The following is a 16,833-nucleotide window of genomic DNA, read 5'->3' as shown; positions in this document are numbered from 1 at the left end:
TTGGGCTGCCATATAAAACATAAAGAAAAAAACCCTATCACTGACATCCTGGAGTCTGATGTTCCTCCTTCTGTTGCTATAAGAGACATGATTTATTTGTATCTGCTTTTGCTCCTAGTGCCTCAAACTAAATCTTTAGGGCTACTTGTATCTTATTTCCTTTCAAATTAAAAGCTTTGTGGGAGTGTGTTCATTACGTACCTGGTAGTACCTCTGAATACTGATCAGCACCAGGATGTTCAAGCCAGAGGTGATGCAGAAAAAGAATAAGTAAAAGAGAAGTTGACAGACTCCATGTGACAAATGTGGTCCATTGCAGAAAATGACCACGCCAATAGGTAAGCAGAGCAGGCAGAGGAGGTCAGACACTGCCAGGTTGAAGAAGAGGCGCTGAGAGATGGAGGATCCATGCAGATGCCGACTGAGTTTTACTATCACGCCGATGTTAGCAGGGACACCCAGCAGGCAAATGACTGCGATAATCACACAAGCAGCCATGTACCAGGGTCTGAGGCAGGAGGTCGGAGGTGTTCCTGAAGACGGGTAGATGTTGGAGGAGTTAAGGAAGCGGGAGGAAGAGGTGTTGGAGCTGCCGTCAGCAGCCATCATGGAGGTGGACATCAACGATAAAGAGAAAGACTGAACCGAAGGGAATGTGAAAGATAATAATGCATCCTCTCAGCTCAGACTGCGTGTCCTGTTTGATTCTGTGAAAGCCACTTCCTGGTGATATGCACCCACACGTTTAAGTGGTCTATGGTCTTCGTGTGTATGAGAAGTAGGTGTGATGTCGCGAGACGGTGGTTTCAGTGCTATCAAAAGCTTTACCTTTGAGTCATACAGTGCCAGCTCAGGTTGTTTTGTGGCTCTATATGCAGTATTTCAACTGAAATGGTCACGCTGAAAAGCAACATACCGTGTCAGCGTTTCACAAGACCGTAGATGTCTGCAGCCCAAACAGCACAGAAATGGTCCTGAATGGAGAGTGAAAGAGGGTCTTGTTTGCAGATGAATAAGTAGTGGTTGCAACAGGACACTGTGTCTTTTTTCCTCCAGTCACAAGTCAACCTCGAATGTTTGGGTATCATTGAGGCGATCACATGACACTTTGTACCAAAATATGTGGATTTTCCAGTTCCACAAAACACCTTTTGAATTGATGCTAGACTCAGTGACACAATGCACATGAAATAGTGGCTCTTGGTATGGCAGTGCCACTCGCTGCACATCTTTGGCCCAGACTGAAATATCTCAACTATTGCATGGACTAGCATGAAATTTTGTGATCCCCTGACTTTTGCTTCAGTGCTGCCACGAGGTTGACATTTTTGGTTTTGAGCGAAATGTCTCAACAGCTGTCGGATGGATTACCGTGAAATTTGGGACAGACAGTCATGTTCCCTTCAGGATGAAGTTCGTGACTGGCTTGCAAAACTAGTGGCATTCCCGTCAGCCTCGGCTGTATTTTGTGTTTCGTGCTAATGAACTGACACAAAGTAAGTAGAAGGGCACAGACTCGCAGAAATGTGAAGGAAAGTGGAGATTCTTGACTGAAGACTCTCACACTAAACACAAAGGAAACTATTCACTCAGTTCAGAACAGAAGTTGCAGAAAACTGAGACGACTGAGAGGGTAAGACATACTCAAAGTAGTAAATAACAGCATGTACCTCAACAAAAAGGCACAACGCTCGAGCAGCAGCATGCCGACCCTCACCTTATATAAACTATAGATGAGGATCCTCCACAGGTGTGCTCTCAGCAGGAGTCCACTGATGACATTACACCCAGGTGTGTCACTTCGACCATGGAAAACAACCAACTGGAGAAAGAGAGGGATAACCAAACCACACCAGTCACACAGCATTCGTACGAAAAGGGCACTTAAATAAATACAATAGGGGTAAATGTTGGCGAGCTAACATGCTAAAGTAAGCTTGTTCATACAGTTAACATTACACCTGCTCAACATCAACATGTTAGCATGCGGGAGTAATTATTCAGCCAAGCCCAACCTCAGCAGACCCGCTAATGTGGCTGCGTACTCTCACTCTTGCTCACATTTATCTCATACTCCCACTGTTTTGACATTTGTATTTGTTTTTAGTAACCGATGAAATCAGGTTTCTTGTTTTCTTTTTTTGAGCTACTTTTTTTTTTTATCAGAACCACAGTCGCCAGGGTGGCTGATGCCGCACCACACCTGATGTGATCTACTTTATGAATTACCCCAGAAACCCCCCAAAAACCTATAGGACAGTAACTGTGATGAACAGGTGCGGACCACTCTTCTCTATCTGAATACATACAAACACCCCCTGTGACACTTTGGTTTCATAATGTCACTTCTGATGACAGTGACATCACTTTTACCAGTCCCCTCACCTTTCAGCCAATCACATGCACCCTCAGCCACTCAGCACGCTAGCTAAATCCATGTGGCTTCATCATCCCAGAGTTTTGCTTTTCACAGAGTTGTGTGTTGTTCCCTGAGACAGTCTTTACCTTCACACGCTGCAGTATTAACCAGCTAGTTGCTGGTTGCTGCTAACAATGGCTCTTCCCTTTAATGCTAGCTAGTTGGTAGCATGAGTAACCTTGTAAAGCTAAATAAAAGGAGAGGTTATTGTACTGTAGCTGTGAACTTACTATATATGTTATGGTAGAGCAGCATTAATGGTTGCTGCTGGAGAGTAATCAACTTGCGACTGCTGAACCTGTAAAAGCAGGTCACACCACACAGCTGTGACCACTGGTAGTTGGCAGGATACAGCAGTTATCTCACTTCACTGGTTGTTAATACATGTGAAGGTTTACTAGTTTGCCTCATGAAATAAGTACTGTTGCTCCTTTTCTTGATACTTTCTTCCATCTGTGTCCAGAGAGGTCAGAGGTACAGCTACAGGCTTTCAACGCCTCACTCTGAGACACTGATATTGAGTATTTTGTATGTCTTGGTGTGGATTTCATACCATGGAAAGTACATTGTTCCAAGGCCAAACATTGTGACTTGGCACTGAGATCAACCAAACCAAAATATCTGGCCCTCCTCATCGGTCTTGATCTTGTTGTAGTTTACATGGGTCGTTCTCATGTAGAGAACAAACAAAGATCCTCAGAGATGAAAAGATTATTTAAAGGACAGAGTCCAAATGGTTTCAAACTTCAAAGTGAGAGACAAGGATGTTTCAGGACTTTGAAGTTGAGGGTTCATGCGTCACTTCTCCCCAGGGATTAATCAAAGAAGTATATATACTGTACTTCAAGTTCTCGACTTTTACCCCGTGTAATTGGCTGGTCAGGTGTGCAGCTTCTGCTTCATTACAAACAGCAACATATATTTTTGTCTAGAATTTCCCAATCTAACCAGTCTCACTGAGAATGGCTCTAGACTTCTGAAAGGCTGCACACAGCAATTTGCACAAATCATGAAGAGAAACAAAATGACAGCCCAGTCCTATTGAAAGACTTGCATTTGTGTTCTGAAAAAATTCACCGGAGCTCTTCTTTGTCTTTTCTTAGCTTTAAAATGCAAATTATTTTGATGTAATATCCAACAATTAAGCCAGGAATAGAAGCCTGCAGCCATGTTTGTGTATCACGAGCAACCGACGTTCCCATTCTCGAACCTACCAATAACCTCAGCTAGTGGAGGTACTTCAAGGCTAAAATATGTGTATATATTTTATTTGATGTGTCTTCAACGGACTTTGAACAATTAAATGTACAAATAAAGAGAAAGTGTGACATGCCATTGTTTGCCCTGCCATGTGAGATGCAGAAGAGTAACTCGTGACGTGTCCTCTCTTCTCCTTTCTCTTTGTGTCTAGACTTGGACAACAGTGATGCCAACGAGAGACTGAAGTTCAGCATACTTAAGAGACTCCCTGAGGTACTTCAGTGTGTGTTTGAGTGTGTGTGGCCAAACATGAGGTCTTTATGCAGGGCCAAGAATACTTTAGATTAGTTTATCTGACGGGGAAAGATTAAAGGTGCTTATTCAACCTTTTCTATCTGGTGCAATCGACTCTTGGCATGATATCAGCTGTCCAAATGCTGACATTTTGAGTGTAAAACTTGAAGGACAGAGCTGAATTACAGAGACAGGTAACAAGGACAAAGCCAACAGAGTGTGTTAGTACGCTGTTGGACCTCCTCATGCCGCCAGAACAGCTTCAGTGCGCCTTGGCAGTGAACCTACAGGTCTCTGGAACTCTACTGGAGGGATGGAAGGCCATTCTTCCAAAAGGTATTCTGTCATTTGGTATTTTGATGACAGTGGTTGACAGCGTTGTCCAACATGTCAGTCCAGAACCTTCCATAGGTGTTCAATTGGGTTAAGATCTGGTGGCAGCGAAAGCCACAGCATATGATTTATATCATTTTCATACTCATGAACCGTTCAGTGACCCCTGGTGCTCTATGAATGAGGCACTCATAGATTAAAGGTGATCACTCACATCAGTTGATTTACAGTGAGCCTTCACTCTAAGGGGACAAGTGAACCCAAACCATGCCAGTAAAACACCCCTCACAGCAAACGCAGCCACTGGATCCCATCCATGAAAGGGTCAAGCATTCAGGCCTGTGCCGTTCTCTTCCTGCACTCACCCACTTGTCAAGAATATGGTGAAGCATGTCTCATCTGACCATATCACTTTTTTCTCTGTCCATCAGTGCCTGTGGTTTTTGCACCGCTGAACCCTCAGATGTGCATTCATCTTTGTAATGAGAGGTTTTCTGTATGCGCTGCAGCCCCGCTATAATATCCCTCTCGATGTTCCTGTTCTCGCTCAGACAGTCTGATCACGTCCTGCATTGACATTCTCAGTCACCTGCGGAACTGTTTCCCTTCTGTTTTTCCTCAAATGTGCACAAGCATCGTCAAATGTGTGCCGTCAACCCCAATTTCTGACCCTGTTTCCTGATATCTTTCCCATTGATCTAAATGCAGATGTCACTTGAGTCACTGTTCCTCCTGGAACGCGAGTCATTTGAGAGGTCTTTGTGACTGAAAGAGGGGTCATTGATGGCAGGAGCTTCAAAGTCACTTGAATCTTTTTCTTCTTGATACAAAATCATCATCAACTGGGCCTGCTCAGCTTTTTTTCTACGTGCCACAGAGCATCATCGGATGTTAATTGCTTAATTGTACCATGCAGTGCACCAGCGTGGAAGCGTGTGCATTGGTTATGTTTCTCCACTCATTTATTCAGGTTTTTCCTTTAATTTATCACCCGTCTGCACCAGTCCATGGCCAGGGTAAATTTCTCAGCCTTGATGGTATAGGGAGTGAATCAATGCATGAGGCTATTATAATCCCATCTATTAGTGAGGGGGAAGTTTTGATCTTTTCTCGGATGGCTCTCTCCCCAAACTTCCCATTCTGGTCCAATTAAGAGTTTGAAGTTATTTTAGGTCTCATCTCCCTCAAGCCCCCCTCAAGCCAATCACAAAGCACTTGTGTAACTGGCTGGTGTGCACTGTGTGCATGTCGGGGAGGGGGGTTAGCGTAGGTACTGAGTCTGTGTGTGTTTATGTGTGTCCCTAACTGTTGTGTAACTTCCACGTGTTCCCATGTGGGCGCCGTATATTTTTTGTGAGCCGTGTGTGTGCGTGTGTTCCATCCGCATTGTGATCAGAGGAATGTTGAGTGTTTAGTGTTTCTGTTCTGTTTCCTGCCCATCAGACTTTTGTTGGGTGAGTTTGGCAGGCAGGAGAGGTACAACACAGACACAGACACACACACACACACACACACACACACACACACACACACACACACACACACACACACACACACACACACACACTCCCAGAGAACTAGAAAACAGGAGATGTTAGCCCACTGTAGGAAATCATATCTTTACTGAATCCATGTGAATCTCATTGTATATGTGTTCAGTGCCCATGGAATTCCAGTAATGCTTCATATTAACTCCACATTTCTGCAAGAACGCACGCACAAGAGATCAGTTCAAACTTTGTCAAGTTATAATGTACGTAAGTGTTCACCAAGTGGAGATTTACGCACCACTCTTTAAAACTGGCATCTGATTTAAACTGTTATTTTTCAGTGCTGTAGTTACTGAGAACTTAGGAAGGACATGAGATGCAAAGTTCATGGTTGTTTCATGTTGTCTGTCTGAACCATGACCGCATGGTTGGTTGTTGTAATATTGAGCTAAATCTTACATGTCTTTTCAAAGTTTTTCAGGCCATGTTACAACTGAGAGGTTGAATCGTTTTGAGCTTCTTTGAGCGCTCCAGCTCAGTAAAACAAACGCTGAACCACTCAGTTGGTGATTACATTCACATTGCAAATCATTTTGAAAGTTTAACGAGTGGTTCTTATCACAAGGCCTCACAAGCTTTTAGCCCCTTAAAACAAAGTTATGTGTATTTGACCTCTTGTTGCATATGCCAACAGGTTATGAGTTCAACCAAAAAGTGATTCTTACCTTGAAGATTGGTTTATTTGAAGAATTTTTAGGCTCTGCATGGGAAGAAATTATGCAGTAATTTCCGGAAATAAAGTAAATGTGAGTGAGAATATTGTAGAAGTATGTTTTTGTATCCTGTTAAACTTCTTGCAACACCTCAGATTTATCACCTTGGGTTGGGAAAAGCTGCCCTAAGGACCGAGTGCTGGCCCTGCCATTGTATTGTCATGTACTGATATCAAGGTATTTGCAGCTGCATGTTCTTAAATGATGACACCCCAAAGGAAACGATCAGGCAAAAAAGGTTTAGCACTGAAATATGTGTCTTTGATTGTCTCAACTTGATTTCTCTCACCTCTGATCACAGCACATTCCTTGCAGTGATTCAGCAGCTCTGGATCAACTCAGCGGCGCGTTTGAAACTGGAGAAGAAAGCAGTCTCGATAAAGAAGCTGCATGCTTTCTTATTGTCAGTCAGGCTTGGAGTCTCTGTTTGCTTAAGTGTTATTTATGACCATGGTGTGCATTTCACAACACTGAAAAATGAGATTTCTCTGTAATCCCTCATTAGCAGTCAACTCCTCAATAATGATTTTGAGTTCCAGTTGGCAAGAAAGGAAGGGACAGATGTTCACATGCTTCAGGGATGATTTTCATTCATGACGTTAACGTTAGCTACATGCCTGAAATGTAAACTCCATTCTGTGCATGTATTACCAACGTTGTGGGGACATATATCTGTTTGAGACATTGCAGGGACTCGTCTTCCCCATGGGGACAAAATGCATGTCCTCATAAGGTAATTCATTCAGTTTTAGGGTGAAGATTTGGGCTCAGTTTAGAGTAAGCGTGAGGGCAAGTAGTGGTTATGGTTAGATGTCAAGAAATGAAAGTTAGTCTGTGTAATGTCCCCCAAACTGATGTAAATATGCGTGTGTGTGTGTGTGTGTGTGTGTGTGTGTGTGTGTGTGTGTAGCCTATGGAGCAGAGGATCTACCATATGTGGGACCATCCTGTCAGTTCAGCTTCAATCTCCAGAGATTATGTTCGAACACTGCTGGAGAAACACAACAAAAACAAGGTAACACAACACAGTGCGTCACACATGCTACACACATTTGAAACACTGCAGACTAGTGAACACATAATCTGTCATACGTTAATAAAAATCCTCCATCCTCCAAGAGTGTGAAATGAAAGTTTAGGGCTGAAATGGTTCATTGGTTAATCAGTCAGTTGGAGATTTTGATATCCAGTTGTATTTGTTATGTATCTGGTAACAAGACTAAGAGGTAACAGCCATGCTAGCGGCTCTGTAAGGCTGTGCTGAGACAGCCAAAGGCCAGTGTCAGCATGCTAACATGCTCACAGTGACAATGCTAGCGTGATAGCAGGTATAATGCTCCCTTGTGCTCTGGAAAATTGTAAGTTACTGTCACAATTTTCTGGCAAGGTATTCCTGCAACCCTAGAAATGCTAACTCCAGAAAAAAAAGTCTTTCTCTGCAATATTACACTCCTCGGCCTTTCTTTATCAAATGTGCTTAAACAGTGACCCCAGCCGTACAGCTAACACTGCATCTATAAACTACACAATGCTATTGGCCGGTTTCAGTCATCTAATTGTCTGGCAGCCTGGCGTGGATAGCAAATGGCATTCGGCGCAATGACAAATGAAAATGTATGGCTGCCCTAAAAAGTTAAACTGGCAGCCAACTTTACCCATAAGAGGAAACAAGTGAGTCAAGGTGAGTGGTACCTGAATTTGCTGAAGATTTGTCTTGACTGTGTATCCCGGAAAACCTGCAGAATCCACAGTTATGCTTTTGCTTTTCCTTCCTCCTTAGGGATTTGCGTTCACCGGCAGAGACAAGCCAGGCTTCAGACCTGAGTTTCTGCCTCTTACCTACCTGGCAAAAATACTCTCTGATATAGAGGAACAAGGTAGCGTATATATGTGTGTGTGTGTGTGTGTATCCTGCCTTTGGAGGATTAAGACAGAATGTGTGTGTTTATGTACGTGCTTGGTCAGAACTCAGCAGTCTCCATCATGAAGGAGCAAGGAAGGAAGTGTGTGGTTGTGTCTGGTGTTCATATTCTTTGTAAGAAGCTGTATCTCTCTCTAAGTCCTCTTGCCGTCTTTCAGCTCTGAACCCTTTCGAGGAGCAGGAGAACGTGGACGCCAGGTTTGTGGAGGAGACGGCTCTGAAACAGACGCTAATACTGCTGGGCTTTGAGGAAAAATGAAGGATGTGGATGGGAGCGGAGGGAGCAGGGAGGGACACAGGATGGATGGATCAAGGGAGAAACAGATGAGGGGGAAAATGTGTTTGAGAGAGCGGCCATCATGGACTGGGCCTTGAGGACAAGGAACGGATGGATGGATGATGGAGGGTGAGGCGCGAAAGATGAATGAAGAGATCGAAAGTGCTCATAAACAACTGTTTGATGACAAATTAGGGTGGGACAGAGGGAGGCGTCCAGAAGTGAATGATGGAATGGGCTCAGAAAAATTAGACACCCAGTTTTTCAACCTTTTTCTTTTGCAAATACAGAGTTGTGAAGGACAGCTGCACCTCATTTTACATAATAATGAATATGTGAATGTACAGTGAATGTATGAGCAGCACCAAAAATTAGGACACAATAGGGAACAGAGATCCTCAGTTAGTGATTTGATTCAATTTTAGGAAACAGGCATTTCAAATTTTTAGTGGAAATCAATAACGGCAGGCAGCTATTTATACGAACTCATATTTCTGTAGCAGCAACAATTCTCCCGACAACGTCTCCACTTTCTCGCATGCAATTTATGAACGTGGATGTCAAATACCGCAAACTGTATTTATAAATCAGACACACTTGTTTATCCTCCTGTGCTTCCTGTAACGCTGCTGCACCCCATCAACTTGATTACATGCTGACAAAAGCCTCGAAGACAGAGTGGCTTGATAGGGCCAGTCAGTGGCTGCTGTGCATTAAATCTGATTTTAACACTGAGTTATGCAGAATCTTTGCAGCTGAATAACTTGGTGAGATTGGCTGAGAGAGATTTACAAACCCCATCTGGATATTTAGCACACTGATTGGTACCTTACACCAAATTTGACAGGTTATGTTTGTTAAGATTTTTTTTTTTTCTATTAATGCTGGTAAGATGCATACATTTCTGTGCCGAACAAGCTATACTTTACTCTGAGAGCTAAATGTTGCTATATATTGAGAACTTTTCAAAGAAGAAAAAAAAAGCACATTTGTAGTACAAAATGAGACCTTCTGTTGAGAATTAAAAAGATATATTCCCACAAATTCTCAGCCAGTTTTCAAAAGTTAAGCGTCATCTAAACACAAGCCACTGTACACGATTTTTGGCTCGCTAGAATAGACTAAAACTAGCTAAATTTTGATTTAAAGTGAGGCTATTTAAAAATCTTACTTATACATATGGAAAGTTGAATTCATACACTGACGGTTTTGCTGCTAACTTGGACTGGTATGACATGTAGCTTATGATGGCTAATGGTAGCTAATGTTCGCAAACCTTGGGTCTTTAATGGCATGATGGAACCAGTTCACTGACTTTATTCACTGCTCTCCACTTATGCTGCTATTTCCCTATGTTCCAACCTTTACCATTATCCTGTAATTGTCACATCATGTAAGCTAAAGTCGGGCTCACTTTAAATCAGGAACTAGCCGATCAAAGAAACGAATCTAACCGGATGCCAGCTTTTGGTGTTTCAGTCTTTAATGCTGGGTTTAAGTTAATACATGAGGGAAAAACAGCAGACTTCCATAGTAACTTTGTTTATATAGCGCACTGCAAAATCTGACTACAAAATGTTTTACAAACCATCAAATCAAACAAGACTGTGCAGGGTTAATAAGAAAGCAATGAGAAAAGCTGCGACTCAGCCTTCCTGCACACTCACACACGCACTCAGACGTCTGGTTTGAATAAGGTAACCGTGTGCCCTCAATCATGACTGAGCTCTTACTGTAAGTGGAGAAATTCTTTGGTAGTGGTGGTGTGTATGCGTGTGCGTGAGGTATGTGTTCATAATCCTTTTCGTCTGAACATTGGCACATTTACATTTACATCACATGCCTCCTTTGAGTTGAGAAATTACAGCATTCCTCTGGGGGAAAAAAAGGGATTTCTTGATCATCAGGTTTCAGATGTTTCCACCAAAAAAATGTTCTCAAGATGACTTGTAAATAAAGAGATTTCTTTATCAAGTTTACTGTACTTTTCTCATCCACTGTCATAATTCTGAAGAACATTGTGTGCAGAGGAGCTCAGTGGCAGCAGCTCGGCCTTGGCTCCCGTTGTTTCCAATGGATTTCTGTTGAACCCTGAAAAATGTTCGAGCCCGTTGCGCCGTGGACGCTCACAGCCAAACAGTTTGTAGCTCGGATTGCTCTGAAGAGGAGGAAGTGCGCTTTCAGACTCTTGACAGCACCTGAGTGTTTTGGACAGACTCAGCAGAGCTCCACTGAAGTCAGGAAATAAACTCAGCATCAGTCATCGCGCACGCTGAGTCACATTTAACGAAGAACACACCCATCATGCTGTTACACATGCATGTTTTACACACTAATACCAAATTACACAATGTTTTTTATTATTTTTTTTTAATCCTTGAGCTGTACCACCTCGGCCAAGCCGTCTCAAATCATTTCTCTTCTGGGGAATTCCTCTTTTAAATGGGAATAAATGGCTCATTCCCCACTCGATTGCCTCCTCCACACTCTGTTATGCAGTCAGTGTTATGTAGCCAGCTAATAAGCACAAACAGTTAGGGGCTAAGTTTATCTGACAGCTCTCGCCATCAGCTTGCGGTGGATGATCACACACATCCCATCACTGGGTGGACAGGGCTGCCTCAGAATCAGATAAACTCAACCTGCTGCCCTCTGGAGCCTTTTAAGAAGCTGGCTCACACGCTGTGTGTTGCAAATGAAGCTGAGTGTTTCTCAACGTGTTTTTGTCTGACCCAGCCCCTCCATCCATCAGATGAGCTCGAGTACCCCTTCATCAACACTGCTAATAATTTCAAACAGTTCATCCATTACTTTTAGGCTATTATTTCAACACTTTCTCCATTTCTTCTGAGCAGCAGAGCGCGATTAACCGCCAAGGCCAAGGCCCCGCTTTGGTGGAGAGAAGTGCGCTTTCACATAAACTCAGAGTAACAGGAAAATGCTAAAAAGCTGTCGTGTTGCATGTTGTAACACAAATAAACATACAAATCCAGATCTCCGGTTTCTCATGCTTTCTGGAAAGGAAAGACATCCCAAAAGGACAGCACTGACAATGGATGAGCCTCAGGAGGACGGTGCTCTGGCAGCAGTGCAAATTCCTTTTCGGTGACAATAAATATCTGTCATTTAAATTAGTCCAAAAAAAGAAAGTAGAATCAGTCGTAACTGAGGCCTTCACTCTGAGATTTGAGACACATAAGATCCATGAATATTCGTGTGGTGAATGGTGCTGGTGACAGTTACTGCTGATGGATAGCTTGAGTGGGACGCTGCTGGAGTACAGTTATATTGTGTGGCAGCAACAGTTGGCTATAAAGAGGTGTGTTATTTACTGTATGTACAACACTGAGCCTGAAGATACTTGGGAATTCAATACAGACAATATCTGGCCTGTTGGGTCATTGATCCATCTGGACATGAAAGACTGAAGGGGCATGGCAGCTGTCCGATCGACCTTCATTTAATCAGGCACAGCGAGTGTTCAGGCTGGAATGAAGAAGAGTGGATATGGACAAACATTTAGAATTGATGTTCAGGTGCTTTCAAGTTCTATCAGTGGAAATATAAGAAGGGGAAATATGCAGATAATACTAAAGCAGGTAGTTTTGTTAAATGTAAAACATGTGCAGCTCTGATGAGATATGACAGCATGACGAATGAGCGCCTGATCTATGCTAAAAATTAATCATGCTAATTTTTAATTCTTTTGTATGTTTATCTTCCCCCTAAAGACAAACATGCCTATCTACTTCTTTTTTTTTTTGGATCAAATTATGATTTATATTATTTCAAATTAGTCGAGTTACTCTTTGAGCAACTGCAGATGTACAGAAGGAGTAGGGAAAGCAGTAATGGTCCCCACATGAACCCCACATGTGCTTCCAAGCTGCACAACACTAACACCCAAACTACTTTCACCTCAAGCTGAGATGAGCTGATAGAACAAGTTCCAGTAAGTCTCAAAGACAAGTGACTTTGTTTTTGGTAATCGACTCTGAACTCTCCACCTCATTTCGGGCTGCGCCGTTTCCCATTTCTTCCTTTGACTCTCCTCTGCCACCTTTGCCGACTGCCATCTCTCGTTCCTCTTCATTTAAATTCCCCTCTCTCTCGTCATTCTCGGCGCTCTTTCACTGCCTGATCTCCCTCTCTATATTTACATTTATCATTTCAGGCATTAAGCAGGCACTCTTAGCCTAGCTCGGAGCTTAAACCCCTTGCAATGTATTCATCAGCCGCAAGATTACAAGTGCGACTGAAGAGTATGTCGAAATATGCCAGTTTATCTTCCCTAAGAAAAAGGCAATAAGATGACAACAGTGTGTTGGTATATACAGGAATAACTACAAAGCTATTGTTGCACCTGATGTAACAATACACACACATATTTCCTCCATGCCCTCTGTTTTCCCTTCCCCTCTCCTACAGTATTTAGTGTTACTGCAAGCAAGAGAGTAAACAAGCTCTTGCCAGTAAACAGAAAAAAAAGGAAACCCAATTACAACCAGATGCAGTCCACAAGTACGCTTTTACAAAAACAGCCTTGGTGTGCCGGACAGTGAGGACAAAGAAGCAGAGAGGAGGAGGATGGAGAGGTGTGCAGGTGTGTGGAGAGCAGACAGATCAATAAGTGTCTGGTAGACATGAGCCAAATCACTCACACGGACTGGAAAATCTTTTTAAAAATACAAAAAAAAGTTCATTTGCTTCCATTTTTTTTATTTGATCAATGCGGACGTGAACCAAAGCAGCACACAAAATTCCACCAAAAAGTGTTGCTTTCTAGATCTCTAAGTGTTTGAGCGTCGGTTTGCGGATGTGTCTCATGGTGGACCCTGGCTGGGAGGGTTTGAAGGGGCCCTGGGCTCCGTAGGGTTTGGGCAGAGGGAGCGCATCGGCGTGGGGGATGTACGCAGTGGGACGCGGCTCGGCCGTGGTGTACTCTCCACTGGGCAACTGGTTCCACTCGTCTTCCTCAGCCAGCTGCACACACACACACACACACACACGAGAGGCACTTTTAATATTTGATGTAAGACTGCGTGACCTTGGACTAAATAGTCACAATTTAATTTCCCTGAATTTCAATCACAAAAGTGGAAGAATTAATTTTTGCAATTTATTTATTTTTTTGACTTCTCAAGACAAACGCACGGGCACCAGTGAGCAGCTGAGTGCATGAGCTCACAACCGCGAGGCTGATTAAAGTTTCATCTGTGTGGTTTTTTTTACATATTCAGTTCCTGAGAAGACAAATTAGAGAGATTAGTGGAACCAGAGATGCTCTGGGGTTCTCGCAAAGGACGCTGTGTATTTGGGATGACACACAGGAAGCTGCATGTGTTCATCGATCTGACTGACAGGTTATGATGCACAGATGACCTGGACGCACCAACAGATGTTCAATTCAATTCAATTCAATATGCCTTTATTCGTCCCGCGAGGGGAAATTCCAATTTCACAGCAGCACCAATAAAGTGGATAGAATAGTAAAGACAACAAGTGCATGCAAGTTAAACACAACAAGTATATACAAAAGGGAGGGAGAGAAAGAAAAAACGTCATCCTAAAAAATTTGTAAATAGTATTTACAGACTGTTATGTACCGGTAGTATTGCACAGATTATTGCACAGGTTATTGCACAATGTTTCACAGGTTACTGCACAGATTATTATACATATTATTGTACCAATTTCTTTGAGCAGTTTCTGTTGTGCAGTCTGACGGCTGCAGGAAGGAATGACCTGTGATACCGCTCCTTCACGCACTTAGGATGTAGCAGCCTATCACTGATGGAGCTCCTCAGTGCAGTGAGTGTGTGTTGGAGGGGATGGGAGTCATTGTCTGTCATGGAGGACAGCTTAGCTGTCATCCTCCTCTCCCCCACCTCCTCCACCTGTTCCAGAGGGCATCCCAGGACAGAGCTGGCCTTCCTCATGAGTTTGTCCAGGCTCTTCCTGTCAGCTGTTGTGACGCTGCTCCCCCAGCAGACTACACCGTAGAACAAGGCAGAGGCCACAACAGAGTCATAGAAGGTCTTCAGGAGTGCCCCCCGCACCCCAAAAGACCTCAGTGCACAACAGCATTGAACAAAAGCTGTTTTTCTTTACTCAAAATCTTCTTCCTCCAATGAAAAACATTAAAGAATAAGGCTGCTGATGCTTGTCTGTAGTATTTAGTCCACACTCTCTGACCCGACCCCGCTCTCAGACTCAAGCCCGTTTGTTTCTAATTAAGAGGTAAACCTTAAAAAATGGGTCACAAATGTATTTCATTTCTGAAAAACAGATCCTAAAACAGATGGGCACTGTGGTTTTTAGCACACACATACAAAATATAAATAATATCAATAAATAATATCAATACTTTTTACAATCAGGCCAGTAACCTGCTGCCACTGTGTGCTGAACACCTCAGCCACACCAGTGTAAGAGTTTCTGCACTCAGGAAAAGGATTTTAGAAAACTTTCTTTCCTCCTGCAATAAAACTGAAATGTAGCTTGCAGAGTACTGACAGTGGCTGACAAAATTGATTTGAACCCAATATGGCTGATGGATCAATTTGTAACCATGGCGGACTCCTGCTGGGAAGAAGAAAATCTTCCAGTGTGCACACGTCCGCATGACACTCCAGTGCTCCCTTTGACTTTCACCCCACAACAGCATGCAAATGAACTGTGCCTAAATCTCACTGAGACTTCAAAGAGATGGCGATTTTCTCATGCATATGAACAGTTTATCCGCTGGCATGTGATCTAAGGAGCGCACACAAAACAGGGAATAATGGCTTTGAATGCAATATAAAAAAAAAGAAAAAAAAGCAGGAACTGCCAATACATACAAACAGGAAAAGACACATTCGTCTTATCAGGTTCACAAAACACATTTACATTTTAAGAAGAAGCTCAAAACGCATGATTAACGATGACTCCAAAAGTATTAAAAGAATTTCTTCGTGTACACTGACAAGCAGTTCAGTCTCTGCAGGTTTCTGCCTATTTCTTGCTCTGGCACCGTGCATGCAGAGTATTGCGGTGTCTTTTTGGGCCAGCGGCTGTAATAAAGATGGTGAGAAAATGCAGATGAGTGTAAGAGCAGGCAGGCTGCAGACAGCTGGACTGCTTTCAGACACAGCTGATCCCTGTATGTATGCAGACAGCCTCCACTTCTGTTTGTCAGCCAGGCTGCCCTTCTTGTCCTGTTTGTGCGAGTGGTGGAAGCGGTTCTACTTCCTGTCGACTCTGGGTGAGAGCGGAGAGTTTCTCCTCACTTCTCTGTCTGAGTCTGGGCCTGTTCAGGTATACAGCCGCCCTTTTGTGCCTCACAATCTTAATCGATTCTTGCCCCGTGTCGCGTTCCCGCTCCACTTCTCTTTTCTTTGTCACTCTATCTTCTTGTCTTGCCCCTCAGTGCTTTAATCAATTCCCGACCAGTGATCTTTGTGTGTGTCTGTGTGTTTCTTTACCTTCTCTCTCTCCTCTTTGTCCCTCTGTCTCCTCTTCTTGTCTCGGAGCATCTTCCTCCACTCCTCCTCCATCTCGGGGCACGGTGGCAGGCCCTGCTCCAGCTGCTGCTGGCACCTGTCCATCTGGAAACACGGGGGCAGAGTGAGAAACATTCACTTTGTATTCCTATCACTCCGTCCACTCTGCACTCTCCTGGCTCAATTCGGTTCGAACTGCGCCCCAAAACAGATGGCTGTATTAGTGTCAGAATTTGGGCAAAGTTGTGCCTCTGCATTTTCTGCTTGTGGTTGTGTCTGCGGCGCGCTGCAGGCGTACATCAGCTGCAGGGGTTCTTCAGGTTATTAACACACATCTCTTGAAACATTCACAGGGCATGTGGGAAATCCTCTCGTTTTTAGTCGCTTAATTTTTTATTGAGACAGAAAGCAGCGAGACTTTCTGCTCGTGGCAGAGTCAGAATTTCAAATGTTTTTCTCTTAAATGATGATTTAGCCGTCCATTAAGATCCACGGTGGTTGATACGCCAACTCGAAGGGGAAAAGGTTGCAAAATAATGATAATAATCACAATAATAATTTTGATAATGAGGTCAAAATCAACTAAAATTCGTGGTGAAGCAGTGTCTGATCACTTCTAAATGGAAATGTATCTTAAAATGA

General features: G+C 43.3%; 2 protein-coding genes across 2 annotated transcripts in view; one reads left to right on the top strand and one right to left on the bottom strand.

Annotated features, from left to right (window-relative positions):
• gsap (gamma-secretase activating protein) overlaps positions 1–10,679 on the top strand; it is a 34,807-nt gene extending 24,128 nt beyond the window's left edge. Inside the window, exons 29-32 of the mRNA XM_070992524.1 lie at positions 3,831–3,892; positions 7,420–7,524; positions 8,290–8,386; positions 8,589–10,679. Of these exons, the coding sequence (XP_070848625.1) occupies positions 3,831–3,892; positions 7,420–7,524; positions 8,290–8,386; positions 8,589–8,689 (365 nt within the window). The 3' untranslated portion in view covers positions 8,690–10,679. The remainder of the gene's footprint in view (positions 1–3,830; positions 3,893–7,419; positions 7,525–8,289; positions 8,387–8,588) is intronic.
• Positions 10,680–13,419: 2,740 nt separating this feature from the next.
• ccdc146 (coiled-coil domain containing 146) overlaps positions 13,420–16,833 on the bottom strand; it is a 44,053-nt gene continuing 40,639 nt past the window's right edge. Inside the window, exons 21-22 of the mRNA XM_070992561.1 lie at positions 16,174–16,296; positions 13,420–13,690 (exon numbers count right to left, since the gene is read on the bottom strand). Coding sequence (XP_070848662.1) covers positions 13,490–13,690; positions 16,174–16,296 — 324 coding nt within the window. The 3' untranslated portion in view covers positions 13,420–13,489. The remainder of the gene's footprint in view (positions 13,691–16,173; positions 16,297–16,833) is intronic.

Source organism: Chaetodon trifascialis, chromosome 22 (genome assembly GCF_039877785.1).
Source record: "Chaetodon trifascialis isolate fChaTrf1 chromosome 22, fChaTrf1.hap1, whole genome shotgun sequence".
Classification (NCBI taxonomy): Eukaryota; Metazoa; Chordata; class Actinopteri; order Chaetodontiformes; family Chaetodontidae; genus Chaetodon; species Chaetodon trifascialis.
The sequence above is the reverse complement of the archived record's forward strand: the minus strand, read 5'-3'. Positions and strand labels throughout refer to the sequence as shown.